This window comes from Rattus norvegicus, chromosome 3 (genome assembly GCF_036323735.1).
Source record: "Rattus norvegicus strain BN/NHsdMcwi chromosome 3, GRCr8, whole genome shotgun sequence".
Lineage (NCBI taxonomy): Eukaryota > Metazoa > Chordata > Mammalia > Rodentia > Muridae > Rattus > Rattus norvegicus.
The window spans coordinates 81,888,366-81,907,855 of NC_086021.1; the positions used below are offsets into that span (position 1 = coordinate 81,888,366).

General features: G+C 45.1%; 1 protein-coding gene across 23 annotated transcripts in view; it reads left to right on the plus strand.

Annotated features, from left to right (window-relative positions):
- The window catches only part of Osbpl6 (oxysterol binding protein-like 6), a 197,167-nt gene that overhangs the window by 137,346 nt on the left and 40,331 nt on the right, over window positions 1–19,490 (plus strand). For 15 of the 23 annotated variants that reach the window (XM_017591693.3, XM_017591695.3, XM_039104857.2 and 12 more), the window contains 7 exons: window positions 5,608–5,730; window positions 7,980–8,033; window positions 9,041–9,154; window positions 9,262–9,432; window positions 13,912–14,044; window positions 16,259–16,362; window positions 17,117–17,209. In XM_017591693.3, coding sequence (XP_017447182.1) covers window positions 5,608–5,730; window positions 7,980–8,033; window positions 9,041–9,154; window positions 9,262–9,432; window positions 13,912–14,044; window positions 16,259–16,362; window positions 17,117–17,209 — 792 coding nt within the window. The remainder of the gene's footprint in view (window positions 1–5,607; window positions 5,731–7,979; window positions 8,034–9,040; window positions 9,155–9,261; window positions 9,433–13,911; window positions 14,045–16,258; window positions 16,363–17,116; window positions 17,210–19,490) is intronic. The other 8 variants (XM_017591697.3, XM_008761904.4, XM_008761905.4 and 5 more) reach the window with 1 other exon arrangement.

A 19,490-nucleotide genomic window follows, 5' to 3' on the forward strand; every position in this document is an offset into this window, starting at 1 on the left:
CTGCCTCACCTCTAAGGTCCAGTAGTACCCACACCCAGTGGACATCGCACATAGTGACTTCCGGTCTCCATCTAAAGTCTACCTTCCAGCAGTTGACTCCAGGGAGAGCAGACTCTTTCGATATTGTGGAAGCCAGAGGTTCCTTCCTCTTCAGCCTGCTCTCCCTCAGGCGTGGGAAGCATCTGAAGGTTTTTATGTCTAAAATGCAGAAGGTCTTCAAGAAGACAGACTCCCTGCTCATCCCCACCTCTGTGATGTGTTCTGTGGGGTCAAAGAGCTGGTTCCCTGACGGGAAAACTCTAAGAAGAGAAACATGCAGATTTCAGAGTCACATAAAGACATCTTTATTTCCTGAAGATAATTAGTTATAAATGTGTGATCCAGACCCTTGACTTTCCTGTATAGAGCATAGACTTCAGAAAAGAACATGTTCCTACACGTCCCTATTATTGTGGCCATGCATACTTGCATGTTTTTTACTTTAAAGATGTTACATGTTGTAAAAATATATAAATAATAAAAGTATTGTCTTTTGCCCTGCTAGGTCCACGCTGCGGAGCCCAAAGATATGTGCTAGATATCTTGGCGGAAACACATCCCAGCCGCATGCTTTCCTACACTCAAACCTTCACATAAAAGAACACACAACACAATAATCTTTGACCCCATTGATAAGATATAATTGCCCACTTAAACATACAAAGCTCAGTACCATCCATCCCTTAAGAACATTGATAACAACCTGCAAATACACAGAGCAGAATCTTAACATCACCTGCCACGGCTTCTCTCCCTCTCCTCCGACTCGTCTCTCCTCTCTCCCCTAGTCTCCTCCTCTTCCTTCAAACTTCTCTCTCGCCCATCCTTTCTTCTCCTCCAATGACAGGCCTCCTTCTATCCTGTACCTGCCCCTCACCAGTACTTTACAAATTCAATGGAGAGGTGGTTCTGGTGAAGTCACTTGAGTTCTGAGTCCTTGACTAGGCGGCTGTCCTTGGGGCAGTGGAATTAGCATCAAAATACAGCAACTTCAGGGCAAACCACAACAGTTACAAGCCACAGAATTTATTCTATTGGGCAGGAGTAGAGGAAAAGAATTATTAAACTATAAAAATAACTCAGAGGGTAGCTAGAGAGATGGCCCAGCAGCTGGTCTTACCGAAGACAGCTGCCTGTGACTCCAGCTCCAGGAGGGCACATTCATCATCTCTGGACACCTGCACATAAGTGGCATGCACACACGCAATTAAAAATAAAGACAAGCTCTTACTTTCTTCCCTCTCTGACCTTCTCCCCATTCCCCTCCCCCTTCTCTCTCTCCACGTGTTCATGGTCAGCCTCTCTCTCTCTCTCTCTCTCTCTCTCTCTCTCTCTCTCTGCCTTTCTCTCTACTCCCTCCTCAACTCTCTTACTCCTGCCTTAATAAACCCTATTCTATACAAATAAATAAATAGATAGATAACCCAAATCTTTTTTTAAAAAATCTTCAAAAGAAAAAGGACAGACCTCCATTTGACCAATAAATAGATACTACATACTTGGTCAATATAATTGTCATATCTCTTTGAAACTTCTCTCCTCTGTACCCAGTGACAAAACGAAACATGAAATACATAGATGAGTGTATGACAGAAAAGCTAACATTTACTGAACACTTATTTTGTGTTGTGCATTCTCTAGGCCAGTCTTCAGATGGTAAAAGTGGGCACTGATTTTCTCATTTTCTGTTGACTCCCAGCATATAGATCTAATCCACTCCCTATGGCTTGCAGGCTCACACAAGCTGAGGTGTTGGCCTAGTGACCCAACAGAGGGTCCATGCTAGGAATCCTGACAGCATTCACTACCCCATTGCTTCCCATTTAAATCTTGTTTATGCATTAGAAGATGTGGACAAATCTTATAAAATGAGTTCATGGATACACCCAGGTACCACTGCATCTCACCCCTTCAGACCATTTTGTGAGAATACAGGCTTCCTAGGTTCTGGTTGGGAGGAGGACTTTGAACAAGGCATTGCCTTGGCTTGGGATATATTTAAATTCTTAGATGTTTTTAGCTCCTGAGACATTTTTACCTAACCCACCCCACCCATAGACTGTCTTGTACTTTTTTATACTTTGAAGGCACTACAAGATACAAAATTTATTCCCTCTGGCAGGAGTAGACTTCTAGTCCATGGAAGAATTATTCAACGGCACGAGAATTATTAAACTATAATTTGGCAGGTGGCTGGGGAGATGGCTCAGCAGTGCCTATATTGGTCAAGCATCACATGATGTCTTTAGGGCTCTTGTTTCTGTTTTAAGTAGACCTCGGAAGAGTGGAGACTCCTGAGCTGAAAATACTGAATGACGTTTCAGGGAAAATACACAATTTGATTTTTAGGAAGTTATTTTAATTTTCTCACAACGTACCTAGTCCACTAAACAAGAAGGAGGAATTTCAGCATCATGGAAAACAGAACGCAGAGGGTTCTGTCTCGTGTAGAGATGGGTTCTTTTCCTTTCCTACATATTTTATTTGCAACCCTATCGTCCACAGCATTTATAATTGAAATGGGTGGGGTTATTATCTGCCATGCTTTTGTCCTTTGCCCCTTGTCAGCCTGACAGCCTATCTATCTAATTATTAGAACGAGTCAGGACTGTTCTGTCCCTTTTGCTGGACTCAGGAGCATTGCCTCGGAGTAAACGGCACTGCTGGTTCGGAGTACAGCATTTCACTTAGGAAACAGGACGTTAACTTTTGGGCTGTCCTGCCTTCCTTCTTTCCTGCTCCCCAGTCCAGCTCCCCTCAAAAGGAAAGAAAACCACTCTAACAGAACTAAGACATGGTAGCTACAAAGAGATGAGATTGTGTTTTCCCCGACTTTAATTAGTAAGGGGGAAATGTATTGGTACTGGTTACTAAATGGTTGCATTTTATGTCATATAAAGATTCTTCATCAGAGAGGTAGGGTGGGGAGAGAAGGAGGGACAAGGGAGGTGACTATCCTTTTAAATAGGATGTGACTAGAAATATCTTTAAACTCAACTCACATGTTACTAAGAACAGATGTCCAGTGACTATATTTACACACATACAGAAAGTTGCTCTCCCTTAATTTCTTAATTGTATCCGTCATTTTTATGGAGTAGTCACTATCCCAATGAGAGCTGAAAGTCCTTGACTGTGTCAGAACTTACTGCATTCTCGTATCAGCTTTGCACTTTTCATAAGTGGAGTTCTACTCCTGAGCTGCAACCCAGTATTAGGAAAGGACGCCAGATCCTCCATGTGCTCCCTGGGGTCATGTGACAGTGACACATGTGCTTGTATGAGTCAAAAGCCACGATAGTCTATAGAGCCGGAACCTGTCTCATCAGAAACATTTTTTACATTTAAGTAACAGATCAGTCACAACGTTATTTGTCATGTTGTTTTGAGACAGGCTCTCACTGTGTGGCTCTCCTGCCTGGAACTTGCTATGTAGAAGAGGGTGGTCTGGAACTCATGGAGATCTGTTTGCCTCTGCCTCCCAAGTGCTGGGAGTAAAGGTGTGGGCCACCACAGGTAGCTCAGATAGCCACAGTTTCTGGCAGAATTATCTTCAAGCAGAAAACCATGTCTTGAGCTGTCCCATGTACTTGAAAGAATGTATCATGTTGCCAAATGGACACACAGGTCATTTCCATAAGGTCGGCAGCTCATTCCTCAGAAGTGACTGTGGATATAAGGAGATGGCTCTGTCCTGAGATGGATTTAGATTTGTAGGCTAAAGGTTCAGTGCCAGATTTAGGCTTTTCAGAGAGACAGGACCATCTCTGCACTTAAACTCCTGATAAAAGAGAAAATTCCACCCTAGATACCCATTCTTTCATTTAGCATAGATTATACTTGGCCCCAAGGCAAGCAGCTTCTGGGTTGAGGAGGAAGGGAAGAAAGAGATGGTGGCTCCAGCCCTCTTCGCCCATGCCACACCCCACATTAATGCCCGATAATGGCACCTCCTCCCTGAGCCTGTCAGAGCCCCCACCCCCAGCTGCAGTGTTGGTCTACCCTGAGATACAGCCTTTATCCATTCTCTGTCCTTCCCTAGGGATCGAAGTGTAAGTTTTCAGAATGCAAGTACCCAGCGAGCTGGGGGTGCGGCACCATGCAGAGGCCGTCCTGGTCCCCACCCACCTGAGGCTGCGGCTGCAGAGCTGCTCACATAGGGAGACTTTTCCTCCCCACATGAAAGTTCTGCGAAGAAAGTGAGAAACTTCTCTCTGTTAAAAGGACATATGGTAGTTCTGGGTGCCATGCCAAAGCTCTAGAATCGGGCATGGCAAGAATGTTGCTAGATCTCTGATCACTTAGACCAGTGGTTCTTAACTTTCCTAATGTACTTCAACCCTTTAACACAGTTCTTCCTGTTGTGGTGACCCCCCAACCACAAAATTATGTTGTTGTTACTTCCTAACTAATCTTGCTACTGTTATGAATCATAACATAAACATCCAATATGTGATCCCAGTGAAAGGCTCGTTTCAACCCCAAAGAGGTAAAGAACCACTGATCTAGAAGATGTGGGCCCAGAGCAATCATCTGGTCATGGGGTCAAGAGTCAAGTAGATTTGTCAAGAGGAGTGGAGTGGTGGCCACCATGGCAAACTCAAGCCCAGCACTGTTTACTTATTGAGTTCGGTGTCACCAAGAGTTTACAAGCTAGCAGAAAATCTGATTTGTAAATGCTGATGGTTTCTTAAAAATTAGTAGCATATATGAACAAAGCATGTTATCTAACAGGTGGGTAAGAGTAAGACCCTAGAACCAAAGTCTTTATTTTTTTTTATTTATTTTTTAGTTTTATTCTTGCCTCAGGAAGATTGAATCTAGGACCTTTCTGTATGTGAAGCATATGCCTTACTAATGATCGGGGACCAAGGAGCTAGGATTTAGGACCCGGCTCCATCCTTAGCCTGATAGCATCACTCCTTCCATGGGCTCCCCAGGGAGTATTCCTCCTTGAAAGCCTGGACTTCTTGGCTGTTGAGTGAGGTGCATACTTGGAGAAGCCCAGAGCTGCTGTGGAAGGAAACAGGACCACAGCTGTGCTGCGGCTCTGCATTAAGAGCCCCGCAGCACTGGGCTCTCTGCTAACCGCCCTACAGCACGGCTGCGGTACCGTGCTAACCGCCCCTTACGTTCTGCGTTCTGCGTCAGACCTCTGCAACCTTCCCATTTGTACACAGAAAGCCCGGGCGACACACTGACTGAACAGTTAAAAACTTAAAATTTTAAAGCGCCACTGTGCCCCAGGATCATCATGGGGGCCGAGGGCATGCATTTTAAACACTCTTAAGTGCAGGAAATCAAAATTCCGTTCTACTGCCGAGCAAACGGAGTGTCCCCAGCGTGCCTCTCATGGAGTCTGCGTGCCTCCGGGTTTACCTGGGAAACTCCTAGGACATTCACTTGAAAGCCCATGGCTTGTTTTGATGCCCCAATTAGCTCCAAAATGTCACTCATCCTAATGGTGGGTAAAAGCGAGGCATCAAAGGTGACTTTCTGCCTAAGAACCTTCGTAAGTGTGTATCATTATGTGCAGAAAATAAATGATTTGTTTTTCTTTTCTCTCAGGAAGCTGACAGCTGGGAAATTATAGAAGGGCTGAAAATAGGCCAAACCAATGTCCAGAAACCAGACAGGCACGAGGGATTTATGCTGAAGAAGAGAAAATGGCCTTTAAAGGGCTGGCACAAGGTAACATTGTAATCAGATTGGGGCCGAGAGCATCTGCATAGACATCTCACTTGCTATTAGGTGGGTAACAAAGGTCACTTGAGTTTATGAGTGTGAGACCTTGTCTCTAAGACAAAACAAATACAAACAGAAACCCAGAATAGAGAGGAGTGAGGAGGAGGCAGAAGACTCCGAGGAGGGGAGGAGAGAGGAGGAGAAGCAAAGCAAATGTTGTGGCTCTGGGAGAAAGCTGTCTTTCATTCCCTTTTTGTTTGCCCGTGGTGACTCACATCACTGCCAGAGCGGCTTCTTACATTCACCACCTCTGCTGACCGACGTCACCTCAGAGTAGAAGGGTTTGCTAACCAAAGGCTTGGGTAATGGCCTCCCCCGGACTCAGAGCAGACAGGCTGTGGATTACAACGTCCTTAAAGAAATGGACAGACAGGAAATGCTACCCCAACCTATCTCCAGAGGATGAAGCCAGCCAAAGGGGCTTCCACTAATGCATCATTCCCTTGTACCCCTCAGCCCATACGAGTCCCCCAGTACCAAGGACTGCCCCTCATTCGCCATTCTTTGGACCTGGATTTTTGTCCAGCAAGCGATCCTGCCTCTTTTCCCACCGCCTTTCCTTCATCTTGTCATCACTAGCCTTACTTAGCGCTTTCCTGTGACACCTTGGACGTTATTCCTGGCTAAACTTCTTTAATGGAAACTTAAAATTGGGAAAACTGGCGAAAACCACGCTTTCAAAAACGAATAGCTAGGTTCAGTTTATCACTCTGGATTCCTGCTTCAGCAAAATGGCGGTGGGCTCACATCCTCCTGGACTGGGCACACTTAGCATGGACAGTAAGAGAGCAGCCCCCAGAGCTCTTTCTGCTCTCCCTAACGCCACCACATACTGATTAAGCACCAGCCCATAGGAATGCCCAAGTCACAGGTGATTGAATTGATTTTTAAAGTAGAATTTTTTTTGATTCCGGCAGGAACCTGTTGTTTTCAAGAGTCCCAAACAAAAGGATTACAGTTTCCCCTTTGTGAGTTTGAGGCAAGGATGGCTTTGGGGACCTGATATCCTGCTGTCTCAGCAGCTATGTGTTCTTACATCCCATGGAAATGGTCCAGCAGAGTAAATTGAGCAACAGAAAGACTTTCCGCATGTGCAGAATGAGACGGGAGGCCCATGGTGTGGCCGGCTCCTGAGAGCTGTTTAGATATTTTTTTTTTGAGTGGCCCACAGAAAGAAAGCCAACATTAGAGAGGTCTTCAGTGTTTGTGGTTAAAATATAGCAAACCCACTTAAACCCAAGGCAGACAATTGTCTAGCTACCATCCCTTTTAGTTTCTTATTTTAAAAAAAAAGCATATTATATTCATTCTTTGAGAATTTCATACACGTATACAGCGTATTCTGATCATAGTCACCATTTCTTCCTCAGTTTCTCCCAGAGGGCCTCAGCACACTGCCCTCTTAACAACTTCATGCCCCCTTTTGTTTTAATGTATGTGTGTTTCACCAGGCTACCCACGTATTGCCACGTGCACCCATTGGGACCATTCGCCAGTGCATGAGCAACCTGCCAGTAGCCACATCCCCAAGGAAAACGAGCAAATCTTCCTTCCCTGGTAGCCACCAACGGCCAGCCAGGGGAGGGGCCCCTTGTTCTTACCGTAGCTTGGGAACAATATTTAATCTCCTTCCCTAATAGTAGAACACAAGCATATTGCCCAGGCAAGTTATGTGCATATTGTCAAGGTCACTTAAGCCTTGTGGGTAATTTATTAGTAATGGATCTGGTGTGATGGCCTCTGCAATGGCCATGAGAATTTTTAGAACGTATCCACGAGTGTCCAGGGGAAATTCAGGGGTTGGTTTAGCTCCGGGGTGAACACTTCCCTGGAGAATGGTTGTAGAAGTGTTTAGAGTTGCTGTAATCTTTCCAGGTTATTTTTTTCTTGCCTTTACAATGTCCTAATGCAGTTTGGTCATGAAGCATAAGCTTCAGGTCCTTAGCTCTCCACCTCTCGGAGACAAACCGTGGAGAACAGGGATTCATCCCTGGCGTGTGTAAAAGCACCCTCCTAGAACTCTGCCCCACTTACCTCACTTCCTGTAACTGACTGTGGCCAGATGCCCCAAAATCCATGTATCAAACCCATCAACCATGGTAACTGCTGATGCCACGTGACTCTGCGACCCGCACTTGTAAACGTTTCATGTAATTCAGAGAGCAAGCGATAACTGGGGTGTTTGGTTCTTACAGCGCTTCTTTGTCCTGGATAACGGAATGTTAAAGTATTCAAAGGCGCCACTTGACGTAAGTATCTCGTAGGGCATGTTTCTCGGGTTGACATAAGGTCATAAACACTGTAGCTATGCAAACTCTGTGCCGTGGCTCCCAGCTTTGTCTGTGCCTGAAGTATTTAACAAGCTACCCACTCTGTGTGTTCTAGAGAAGGGGTGCTTTAGGGTTATACTCAAGATAGCATAAAGATCTCAAAGTACTGCATGAATATTTAACTTTTTTTTTTTAAAGCAGAAGCTTCAACCGGAAAGTGACACATTAGTAAAATCACCCTTTCTCTCCTAGACAGAAAACCCTGCACTTTTTTTTCTTTTCACTTTGAAATAAATTCCACGATCTTTGCTTTTTTGAGATTTAAAGCCCTCCTTGTTCTTGTCACCAAAAAAAAAAAACAAAAACAAAAACAAAAACAAAAAACTGTCTTTTGTACTTAATTTGTGTTTCATTCACTTTTTATCTTGAAAACCCCAACTCATAAAAATTATTCCAAACTGCTTTCGCTTCATGTCTAAGTAGTAGTTTGCATGCAAATCTCCTCCCACATGATGTAGGGAGATGACGAAGGGCTTACATGTGGCTTTGTCCGCCCCTCTGCCGTGGGAGTAGCCATGTCCTTGCTCAGCCAGAGGAAGGGGCCGGCTGATCCCTGATCTCTGGTCTCAGCTGCCCAGTTCTACCCCAACAGCTGTCCTCCAGCTGATTCATGGGCGTTCTGGGTCACGGTTCCAAAGTTGACTTCAGTTATTTTGGGCATCCTTGGCATTACCTTATGGAGGAGATAGAAGCTAAGCAGTCTGGACCTAGGAAGATGTGAGGTTACTATTCGGGCCCCAGATAGGAGTAAGAGGAGCAGTGTCACATGCTGAAATTGATGTGAAGTCTTGGCAGCTCCATGTGTCCTTAGCTCTTAACCGTTTTCTCTTGGTTAAAAAGACTGTAGTCACCCACTTTGCATAGGCGAGTTACGGTCTACCCTTCCGCGAGCCCTCCCAGCGAGTTCACCAATCTGTTGCTTTCAGATCCAAAAAGGGAAAGTCCACGGGAGCATAGATGTAGGACTGTCTGTCATGTCGATTAAAAAGAAGGCTCGGAGAATAGACCTCGACACAGAGGAGCACATCTATCATTTGAAGGTGAGATTGTTTCCGGCATCTGGCCTTAGCAGGGGATGTGATTTGCCTGCACCGGTGGCAGCCAGCGGACCGTTTCCACAGCTGTCTGCCGTTGCTTCCCGTTGCAGGTGAAATCCCAGGACTGGTTTGATGCCTGGGTCTCCAAACTGCGCCACCACAGGTTGTACCGTCAGAATGAAATCGTGAGGTCACCGAGAGACGCCAGTTTCCACATATTTCCTGCAACGTCAACAGCTGAGTCCTCCCCAGCCGCTAATGTCTCTGTTGTGGATGGAAAGGTATGACCTTGCCTGTGCCGGGAGAAGTCAGCCTGGAAATTGCTTAGAAAGTTATCCCTGCCCATCTCTCTGTCTCCTTGGGGAACACCAGAAAGAGAAGAGTTTGCTTTTGTGATCTTACACTCTATGTAAGAAGCTATGTTGTCACTAGCGTTGAACACAAAGATGAGGTGGATGTGTGAGAGAGCTTCTTTGTCATAAATGGGAGGCGTCATTTTTGTGGGGATTTTTGGGAGGATTGGGAGGTAGAGCAAACATGTTTGATGGGAATTCTTGGGTGACCCCAAAGTTCTGAAATGGAAACTTTCCTCTTTTTTTTCTTTTAATTTATTCTGTAATCTTTTTTTTACAATCCAGATTTTATACCCCCTCCTGGTCCACCTTCCAACTGCTCCACATCGCACACCTTCTCTCCCCATCTCCAAGAGTATGCTCCCCCACTCTACCAGACCTCCCCACTCCCTGGGGCTCCAAGTCTCTTGAGGGTTAGGTGCATCTTCCCTGACTGAACCCAGACCCGGCAGTCCTCTGCTGTATATGTGTTGGGGGCCTCCTATCAGCTGGTGTATGTTGCCTGGTTGGTGGTTCAATGTCTCAGAGATCCTAGGGGGTCCAGGTTAGTTGAAACTGCTGGTCTTCCTCCAGGGTCCCCCTCCTCCTCAGCTTCTTCCAGCTTTTCCCTAATTCAACCACAGGGGTCAGCAGCTTCTGTCCATTGGTTGGGTGTAAATATCTGCATCTGATTCTCTCAACTGCTTGTTGGGCCTTTCAGAGAGCAGTCATGATAGGCCTCAGTTTGTAAGCATACCATAGCCTTAGTAATAGCACCAGGCTTTGGGGCCTTCCCCTGAGCTGGATCCCAATTTGGGCCTATCATTGGACCTCCTTTTCCTCAGACTTTCTCCATTTTTGTCCCTGCAGTTCATTCAGACAGGAACAATTCTGGGTCAGACTTTTGACTATGGGATAGCAACCTCATCCCTCCATTTGCTGCCCTGACTTTCTACTGGAGGTTGATTCCTCAAGTTCCCTTCTCCACTATAGGGCATTTCATCTAAGGTCCCTCCCTTTGAGACCTGAGAGTCTCTCACCTCCCAGGTCCCTGGTACATTCTTGAGGGTTCCCCAAGCTCCTACCTTTCGAGGTTGCCGGTTTCCATTCGTTCTCCTGGCATTCAGGGCTTTAGCCCTGTTCCTTCCCAATACCTGATCATGTTCCCCTCTTCCTTTCCATGTCCTCCCCCCCTCCAGGTCCCTTTCTCCCTTCCCCCTCCTGTGGTTGCTTTCTTCTCCCTCCCAAGTGGGATTGAGGCGTCCTCACTTGGGCCCTTCTGCTTGTTAACCTTTTTGAGGTCTATAGATTGTATCCTGGGTATTATGTACCTTTCTGGCTGATGTCCACCTATTAGTGAGTAGATACCGTGCATGTCATTTTGGGTCTGAGTTACCTCACCAAGGATGATATTTTCTAGTTCCATCCATTTGCCTACAAAACTCAAGATGTCCTCGTTCTTTTTCTTTTCCTTTTTTCCTTGTGTTTTTAAATTTTATTTAATCTTTTTTTTTATACTCCAGACTTTTATTCCCCTTCTGGCCCACCCTCTGACTTTTTCGCATCCCATGCCTCTGTCTCCATGAGGATGTCCTTACCCCTTCCCCAGCTCCCACCCCTCACCCCACCAGACCTCTAAACTCCCTGGGGTGGGCCTCCAGTCTTTTGAGGGTTAGGTGCGTATATTCTCTCAGTGAACCCAGCCCTGGCAGTCTCCTGCTGTATATGTGTTGGGGGCCTCATATCTGCTGGGGACGGGGCGGGGGGAGGAACATGATCTGGTATTGGGTGTGGGGAAAGGACTAAAGCCCTGGGGGCCAGCAGAAAGAATGGAAACAGGCAACCTCGAGAGGTAGGAAGTTGAGGGACCCTCTAGAATGTACCAGGGACCTGGGAGGTGAGAGACTCTCAGGACCCAAAGGGAGGAACCTAGATGAAATGCCCTACAGTGGAGAGAGGGAACTCGTCGAGCCCACCTCTAGCAAAAGGACAGGGCATCAAGTGAGGGATGGGTTACAATTGTTCCTGTCTGAAAGAACTGCAGGGATGGAAATGAAGAAGGTCCAGCAGCAGACCCAAAGTGGGATCCAGCCCCAAGGCCTGACACCATTACTGAAGCTATGGGCCAATCACAAAAAGGGACCTATCATGGCTGCCCTCTGAAAGACCCAACAAGCAGCTGAAAGAGTCAGATGCAGATATGTGCAGTCAACCAATGAACAGAAGCTGCTGGCCCCTGTGATTGAATTAGGGAAAAGCTGGAGGAAGCTGAGGAAGGAGGGCGACCCTGTAGGAGAACCAGCAGTCTCAATTAACCTGGACCCCTGACAGAGGTCTCTCAAATACTGGACCACCAACCAGGCAGCATACACCAGCTGATAGGAAATTTATTTTCTCGTTTTGAGCTATAATGTATACATACATGACTCGCTTCCCTCTGGAGTGAATGTCAGTCAGTCAGAGAGGGGACAGCGGTATCAGTGGTGTTCCAGGGAGCAAGTACATTAGACATTTGACAGTCATTCACCTCTAATCCGTCACATAGCCAAGTTCTGAGACTGTGTTTGCATGTATACAAGTGACACGGCCATCCCAGGATGTGACCGCACCGCGGCTGCCAAAATCAGCACCAGACACGAGGTGCTGCAGGTCCTTAGGATGTAATAAGATTCATAGTCGGTGTTGCAGAAAAGCTGGAGGTATTCCTTGTCTGAAAGTCAAGGTTAGGAGAACAGTCAGGGAAGCAGCTGTTTCCATGGTGATTCAGTAATTGGGTTGCATTGCACGGGGCCGTAGCAGCTTTATCCTCCGTAGCCCAAACAGAGGTTGGAGACAGCTGATCGGGCTCCAAAACATGGCAGCGAAGAGATTCTGCCTCCTCTGTACCTCCTCGGGAGTCTACACAGGTCCCGGGATTACACAGTTCCCTCTCTACATGGCACTGGAAAACTTGACTGGGAAAGGGAAGGCCTAGCAGATCAGACTTACTGGAATGTTGCCACACTGAGTTTTTGTCATTTGATGGAAAGTAGTGTATAAGGTAAACCCCATTAATTATATTTCATTGCGGCCTCATTTCTGCTAAAGACTCTTTAATTACCCTTCTCCCAGGAATTGGGTTGCCCTAAATACCAACCAGTTCTGAGATAAAAGCGAATGAGCTAGGAGGCCAGAGAGATTGGGGATTTGGGAACTTAGAGGTTCCCCCGCCCCAGGTAGTCGCCATATTTCTCCAGGCCTCCTGAGTCTTCGCCAGAGGCCGGAATGAATCCCAGTGTTAGTCCAAATTAAATGAGAACTATATCTCAAATAGATCTTTAAAAAGAAAACATAAATTTTTAATTCTCTGGTTTTTCCAGCTTCTGCCTGTATCTTTGGCACAAAGCACTGATAAAAGATGCATTATTTCTGTCCCTTGCCTGGCTTATTAAATAACGTGGGTGATATCTGAGATTGGGGGACTGAAACCAAATCCTCCCCCACTGTTTTCTCTGGAATAAGAAAAGTCTCCAGCTCTAGTTTCCACAAAAGGTCCATTTCTCTGGTTGCAAGTGGCATAGCCAAGAGCGCAGACTCTGCGGGGCGACTTCCATTACATTTAACAAAACGCAGGAGAGAGCCTTTGTCCTTCTTCCTACCGCCCACATATCAAATTATGAGGCTCCTGAGTGTTAATTGGTTTGTGGTCCTGTGTGGGTAATAAATAAGACTGGGTTTGCTAAGTGTGCATTATTTATTTCTTAATAATTTATAACATAATCAGTTGTAATTGAGTATTAGAGTCAAATGCGAACTTTTAAAGTCATTTTGGGCTCCTGGGGAAGGAAGTTCTGTTTCTTTTGCTGTTGACCGTGCACATCAGCATCCTCACATTTGGTTCTACTCTATTTCACATAAAAACCCTCTCGTGGAACACCTATGAGCTGTGGATAACCTGACAGGAAGGCCCTTTATATAATCTTCAGGATGTTTTTGAAGCGTTATAAGGCTGTGTGGTGGTGGGTGGTGAACTTCGGGATCACACAAGGGTAACGAGAGTTTTGAGTTGATCTTTAGGGCACAGAGGGCTCCTGCGAGAAGTCCTTAGCTGTAAGCTAAGGGGACTGTAGTGAGGATACTGGATCAAGTACAACTTTATGAGGAGTTTCAGGACTGGGTTCCTGAGCTCTTGGGTCCTCATGGATCTGGACTATTATTATTGTTGTTGTTGTTGTTGTTGTTGTTATTATTATTATTATTACTATTATTGAGTCTGGGCCATTGTTGCTATTGTTATTAATATTACTATTGAGTCTGGGCCATTGTTGTTGTTGTTACTTTGAACGCCATCTTCTCGTCGGGTGAAGGAGATGGTGTTACTGGAGTGCTGTGACTACAGGAATCCAGCCTTCGCTGTGTGAGTCAAACGCTTCATCTCCTTGCTTGTAGATGCAGCCTAGCAGCTTTCCATGGCAGTCCCCCTTACCATGCAGTAACAGCCTCCCTGCGACCTGCACGACTGGGCAGAGTAAGGTGGCAGCCTGGCTGCAGGACTCAGAAGAAATGGACCGGTGTGCGGAAGGTTAGTTCCTGCCCCTGTGGCTTCTCGGAATGAGAACCCAGAGCTGATGATTCAAGGAAAACACTGCAGCTTCAGTCTCACCACCCAAGGGACCCGGCCTTTCTTCTTTCTTACACTTCTAGATCCTTCTCTGCTCTGTAACCCTGGCTTCTTAGCTGCCAATTCTCCCACCTCCTCACAAGTGGATCTGAGCTTCTCCCCAGCCATGGCTTCCTCATCTTCAACCTTTTCATCTCTTTATGAGTTCTTTCTCACTGCCTTCACTTGGGACCTAAAGATTCCCTTGGGATCCAAAGAACCTTCCAGTCTCATTCTGGGACTCTGCTGCCCTCCTCTCTGGGTGCCGTCCATGCTTCCTTCTCTGTGGCTGTGTTGCCCATGGATCCAGATATCCCATAGCTATGTTCCCGATAGCACAGAAGTAAACATTAGGATCTAGGGTGATGTGTCTGGAGTTCCGTGTGACTGGAGTTTCCTTGTGGCTAGGCCTTTCAGGATTCTGACTAGTCCATTCCCTGGGCTACTTAATCCATTATTTTCTCCTCCCCATCAAAGCCCTCTGGCCCACTTTATCCACTGGCCATTTCCATTCTGAAGCAGTTTTCACTCGACCCACAAACCTTACAAAGGCAAGGACAATGTAGACAGCATTCAGTAAGTCTCAACTGATTTTTCTTTTTAGATGCTCTTCAGATACTGTAAGTATTAATTTTGTTCTTTTATGGTATTATAATTAAACAGATGTTATGTAACTTTTTGAGATCTTCACTTAGGCAAATAAAATTGATGATCTGCATTAATCCCCCCCATACCCTCACCATTGTTTTAACTTCAAATTTGCATTTTCGAGACACCAAGCTCCTGAACTTAATCCACTCAGGGAACTATGATTTAAAAGGGATTTCACAGTCATAATCCTGTCCATTTGACATCTACCTAGAGTGTTTTCCTGGAATGTGTTCACCACATACAGCTTCCAGTTTTGGAAGGAGACAGATGACCTTCAGACAGCACTGTAAATTCCTGCCTTATTTGGAGACCACCCTGGCTCACCTGTCGGAAGGACAGCTACAGAGGCACTGCCTCCCTTAGCCCAGCCTCTACTGCTAGAAAAGAGGACTCAGACATTCAGACGTTCTCACAACCGAGCACCTATCTGAATGGGGTGCCCTGCCTTTCAACCTTACTCACTGGGGAAGACTCAACAAATGTCGTTCCGTGTGTTTTCATATGCCCACCTGTGAGCCTTTGGATAGGCTTTCCCAACACGAAGTTCCCTCTGTGCCCTTCTCCTCTTCCCTTCTCCACCGGTCTGTTTGGCTAAAACTTTTCTATCAATCTTCTAGACCCCGGTGTGTGTGATGGTGGTGGTGGGCTCTCTCTTGTAAATCTGCCCTCAAACCATGAAACAAGGAACACGCTCTCCTCTCCTAGTCTCTTACTGCACTTAAAAAAAACTATACTGTTCAGTTGTCATAGAACATGCCTACTACTGAGATGGGTTTCAGTTCAGAGAAAGGGAATATTTCATATTTATTTCATTGGTTGAATTTCAAAAGATGTAACATTTTTTGGAACCCTTTGTATGTCTGATTTATAGCGTCAGCAGTTAAGGTAGTCGTCTGTTTCAGACTTGCATGAATCCAGGTCTTAAATATATCGATAAATTGCTTGGCTCTTAGAGCATATTTTTCCATAGAGATGAAATTTAAATTAGTAAAACTCTACAGTAGGTTTTACGGGAACTGTTCCTTGCCACGCAATAAGTGGGCCGGAGAACAGATGCGTTCAACCGATTTTTACTCTTCTGTTTCTCTGAACTTGACTTTGCCTCCACCCAAACTCCACACCTTGTAAAGCGTTTCAGAGGGACAAGTCAACAGGACCCTAGGAATAAAACCACAAGCCTACCAAAGCCCCCGGAGTGTCCATGAGACGAGAGCTGTGAGGGGGGACCTCAATCCCACAACTGGGAGTGTTAATGGTACCTCCTCTCAGAGTCATAGTTGGTAAGAAAGGACTTTGAAACAATCTCACTGCCAGTAACTCCCCTGGCTCTGACCCAGAGCGAGGTATGCTCTGTGTTACCTGTCAGAGTCACCATCATGTAAACATGGATATCCAGTCACATGTGCACACTACATTGTGGACTAGGTCCCCTTTATTATTGCCATCTCCATTTCTATCCAACTCGAACATTTTTGTCTTCATTAGATCTTGCACATTGCCAGTCAAACCTTGTGGAACTTAGCAAGCTCCTGCAGAACCTGGAGATACTTCAGAGAACTCAGTCGGCTCCTAACTTCACTGACATGCAGGTAAATGTAATGGCTGCTGGTAACACGATTTCAGATCCTAACTTCAAACCTTTACTGGACTGTCCTATGAATATGCAAGGTGACACTTAAAAGGAAGTTACTATTCCCAGGCTAACATTACGCTATTTATAATAATATGTAGTTGATATTCTGGGGCTACTTATTTAACGTGTATGCATGCTTTGCCTACTTGTATATGTGTGCACCGTATGTGTGCAGTGGCTGTGCAGTCCAGAAGAAGGCATTGGATTTCCCTAGGAGTCGTATTAGATGGCTGTGAGCTGCTTTGTGGGTGCTGGGAATCAAACCTGGGTCCTCTATAGGAACAATTGCTGAGCCGTGTCTCCAGCCCCCGTGGAATTATTTGTAATACTTTGAAGTTTGGTTTTACATTTAAATACATACAGACTCTTGCAAACATATTTGTGTCGATTCCCAGTTCTCTTTTGTGTTAACCATGACGGCTTTGAAGTTTAAGTTCTAGAACATTCAAGAAGTATAGCTGTCTTTAAAGTAGAAAAAAAAAAACAGTGCTCACAGCCTCTAATCTTGTTCTCATTTTTGCACACTAGAAATATAGCTTTCACAAGCGAGTTGTAGACGTCTTAGCTGTCAATGCCTTTCTCCTTTGGCTGGTTTGCTTTGGGGGTTCTAACGATTCCTTACTAACTTTCTGGGCTCTTTGTACTTAACGTGTTATCATCTGTGTGAACTTAATAATCCTTTGTTGCTTTTAACTATTTGTGTAATGTAGGCTAACTGTGTAGATATTTCAAAGAAAGACAAGCGGGTCACAAGACGCTGGAGGACAAAAAGTGTCAGCAAAGATACAAAAATACAACTGCAGGTACCGCTTTTGCTTTGCCTTTCTTTGGGTTTCCCTCTGTTCCCGTTCTGTACCCGCCCCTGGGTGTGAGATCGGAGGGATAGCTTCACTGCTTGAAAGACTGTCCTTTGGAAGAGTCGTGCTAACTAAAACTCAAATTAACTGTAGTTAATTGTGCATAAGTACAAACACCTTGTAAATGATCCAATGAGGATTTCCGGCCTCAGTTCTAACCTTTGAAACATTAAAACTTAGAGAGAAAGCCACTTTAAAATCAAAACTGGGAAGCCCGTGGACAGTAATATATGTTCCTTTCCAGAGTCTCGGGGCTAGAGGGCTCTTTTATATGGGTGAACTTTGTCCACGGTTTTATCAAGGCCTTGTAGGTTAAAGATCAACACACCCGGGTGTTACTGTGATCACTGGTTCGCTGGCCTCGTAACTTAGACGTTTCTGTTAAGCTTTCTGGACTTCATTTGCTCCTGCTCAAGTTGCAGAATTAATTTAATGATCACCGAGTTCTGTCTCAACTCCGAAATCCTATAATTACAAAGGTAAATAGTATCTGGCCTACAAGATCATTCTAAAATTGGAACCAAAATCTCCACAGCTCGTGATACATTTACTTGAAATAAAAATTTTAATTGCAATAAATAGCCGTATATTTTCAAGTATGACCCTCTTAGGTTATAGCATTTCGATGATACAGGATGCCTAAAACCCACGTCATAAATCATATTACTTCCAAATCTTGACAAGAATCTTTAGCATTCTTATCTTAGCTGTGTATGATTGCTTACCTGCCAGTTAAAACTAGTCAGTTTCATTTTTAAAAGATTATAATGTTGGTGCATTTAGATCTTAACACAAAGTGACTGTGTCCCACTGTTCTTCCTTTTCCTCTGAATGATTAACCAAAGTAATCCTTCCCCGATTCCAGCTGCTTTAATGGCATCCTTTGTCTTCTCACTCTGAATGTGTCAATAATGAACTGTTAGTGTGCTTCCTAATCTGATGTCATTCACGGCAGTTTTTATAAGCGCTAAACAGCAGTGTTCCTACTTAGAATATCTGTATTCCATGAATGTAATTATGTGTGTTCCTCTGAGCGATATAGTTTCCTGTGTTTTTCTCATTCGGTTCATAAAATTAGTGCTCTAGGGAAAACAAGCCAAGTGTTTGGTTTTTTTTTTTTTCACAAGAAACCAGTAAGATGGTCATTTGTTTTGAGGTTACAGTTCGTCTTGCTTTTAGGCTTTGTGTTCATGGGTAGAATCATTTTCGCTACCAGAAGCTTTCCTTTAAATAAAAGAATTGGGGAATGTTAGTGTCCTAAGAACATACCTGTTGGTGATAGATACTGTTTGAATCTGGTTGTTTAAGGCATGCCTCTGGACAGCCATTGTCTTGAGCGGACTGGCTCTTCACAAACCTGCACACAGCACCCCTGGCTGACTGTGGAGCCAGGACTTCTACCACAAGCTCCATGGTCCATCTTTCCCCTGGAGGAAACAGAGTGCAACTCTGGTTAATAGATGTACAGAGAAATCACAAGGATTGTTTTGAGTCATCAGAAGACACTGGTGCCAAAGCAGAGAAATCTTTGAGTGGCTTCTTTGAATCTCTCACCATTGTCTTGCTTTGTTTGACTTAGGAGGGACACAAGTGACCTGGTGATTCTTACATAGATGAGGAATCTGAGATTACCTCGTCCCTGCAGTCACTTTACACTTTCAAGAGGAGCAGATGCAGTTTTGAGTAGAAACGTAGACTTTGGATAAGCTTGTGGTCACTCCCAGAAAGCGTTTACTTCCGCTTGGACTTCAAAAGCATTTACTTCCGCTTGGACTTCGGTGTGTATCGTTGGCTGGAGGGCTGCAGGATTGGCTCTCAGTCCCCTTGCACATTTTCTGCCTGCTGAAGGCAGCAGGTCTTCCAGGAGTCTTCAGGGGTCTCTCTAACTGGAACAGGACTGAAGCTCCTTCAACATGCGCACCTCATGGGGATGAGAGAGCTCACCCAGCAATGTCTGTGACCAGCAGGAACATCCGTATTTAGCAGTCTCTTGCCTCCAGAAAGGGCCAACATTTATTTTTACAGAGTAGATTAGTGACTTCTTACCCTAGCTGTTTTCCTTCCTATGTTCAAAGCTTTTTGGTTAGAATTCCATCTTACTGCTGCCAAGAATTTGTTTCCAGTTCCTTGTCATCTCGCTTTCCAGGATGACCCCATCAAAGCCAACTTGAGAGACTCTAGCATCGTCGTAACTTGTTTTTCTGTTGCTTACCATCTAGGTCATTAG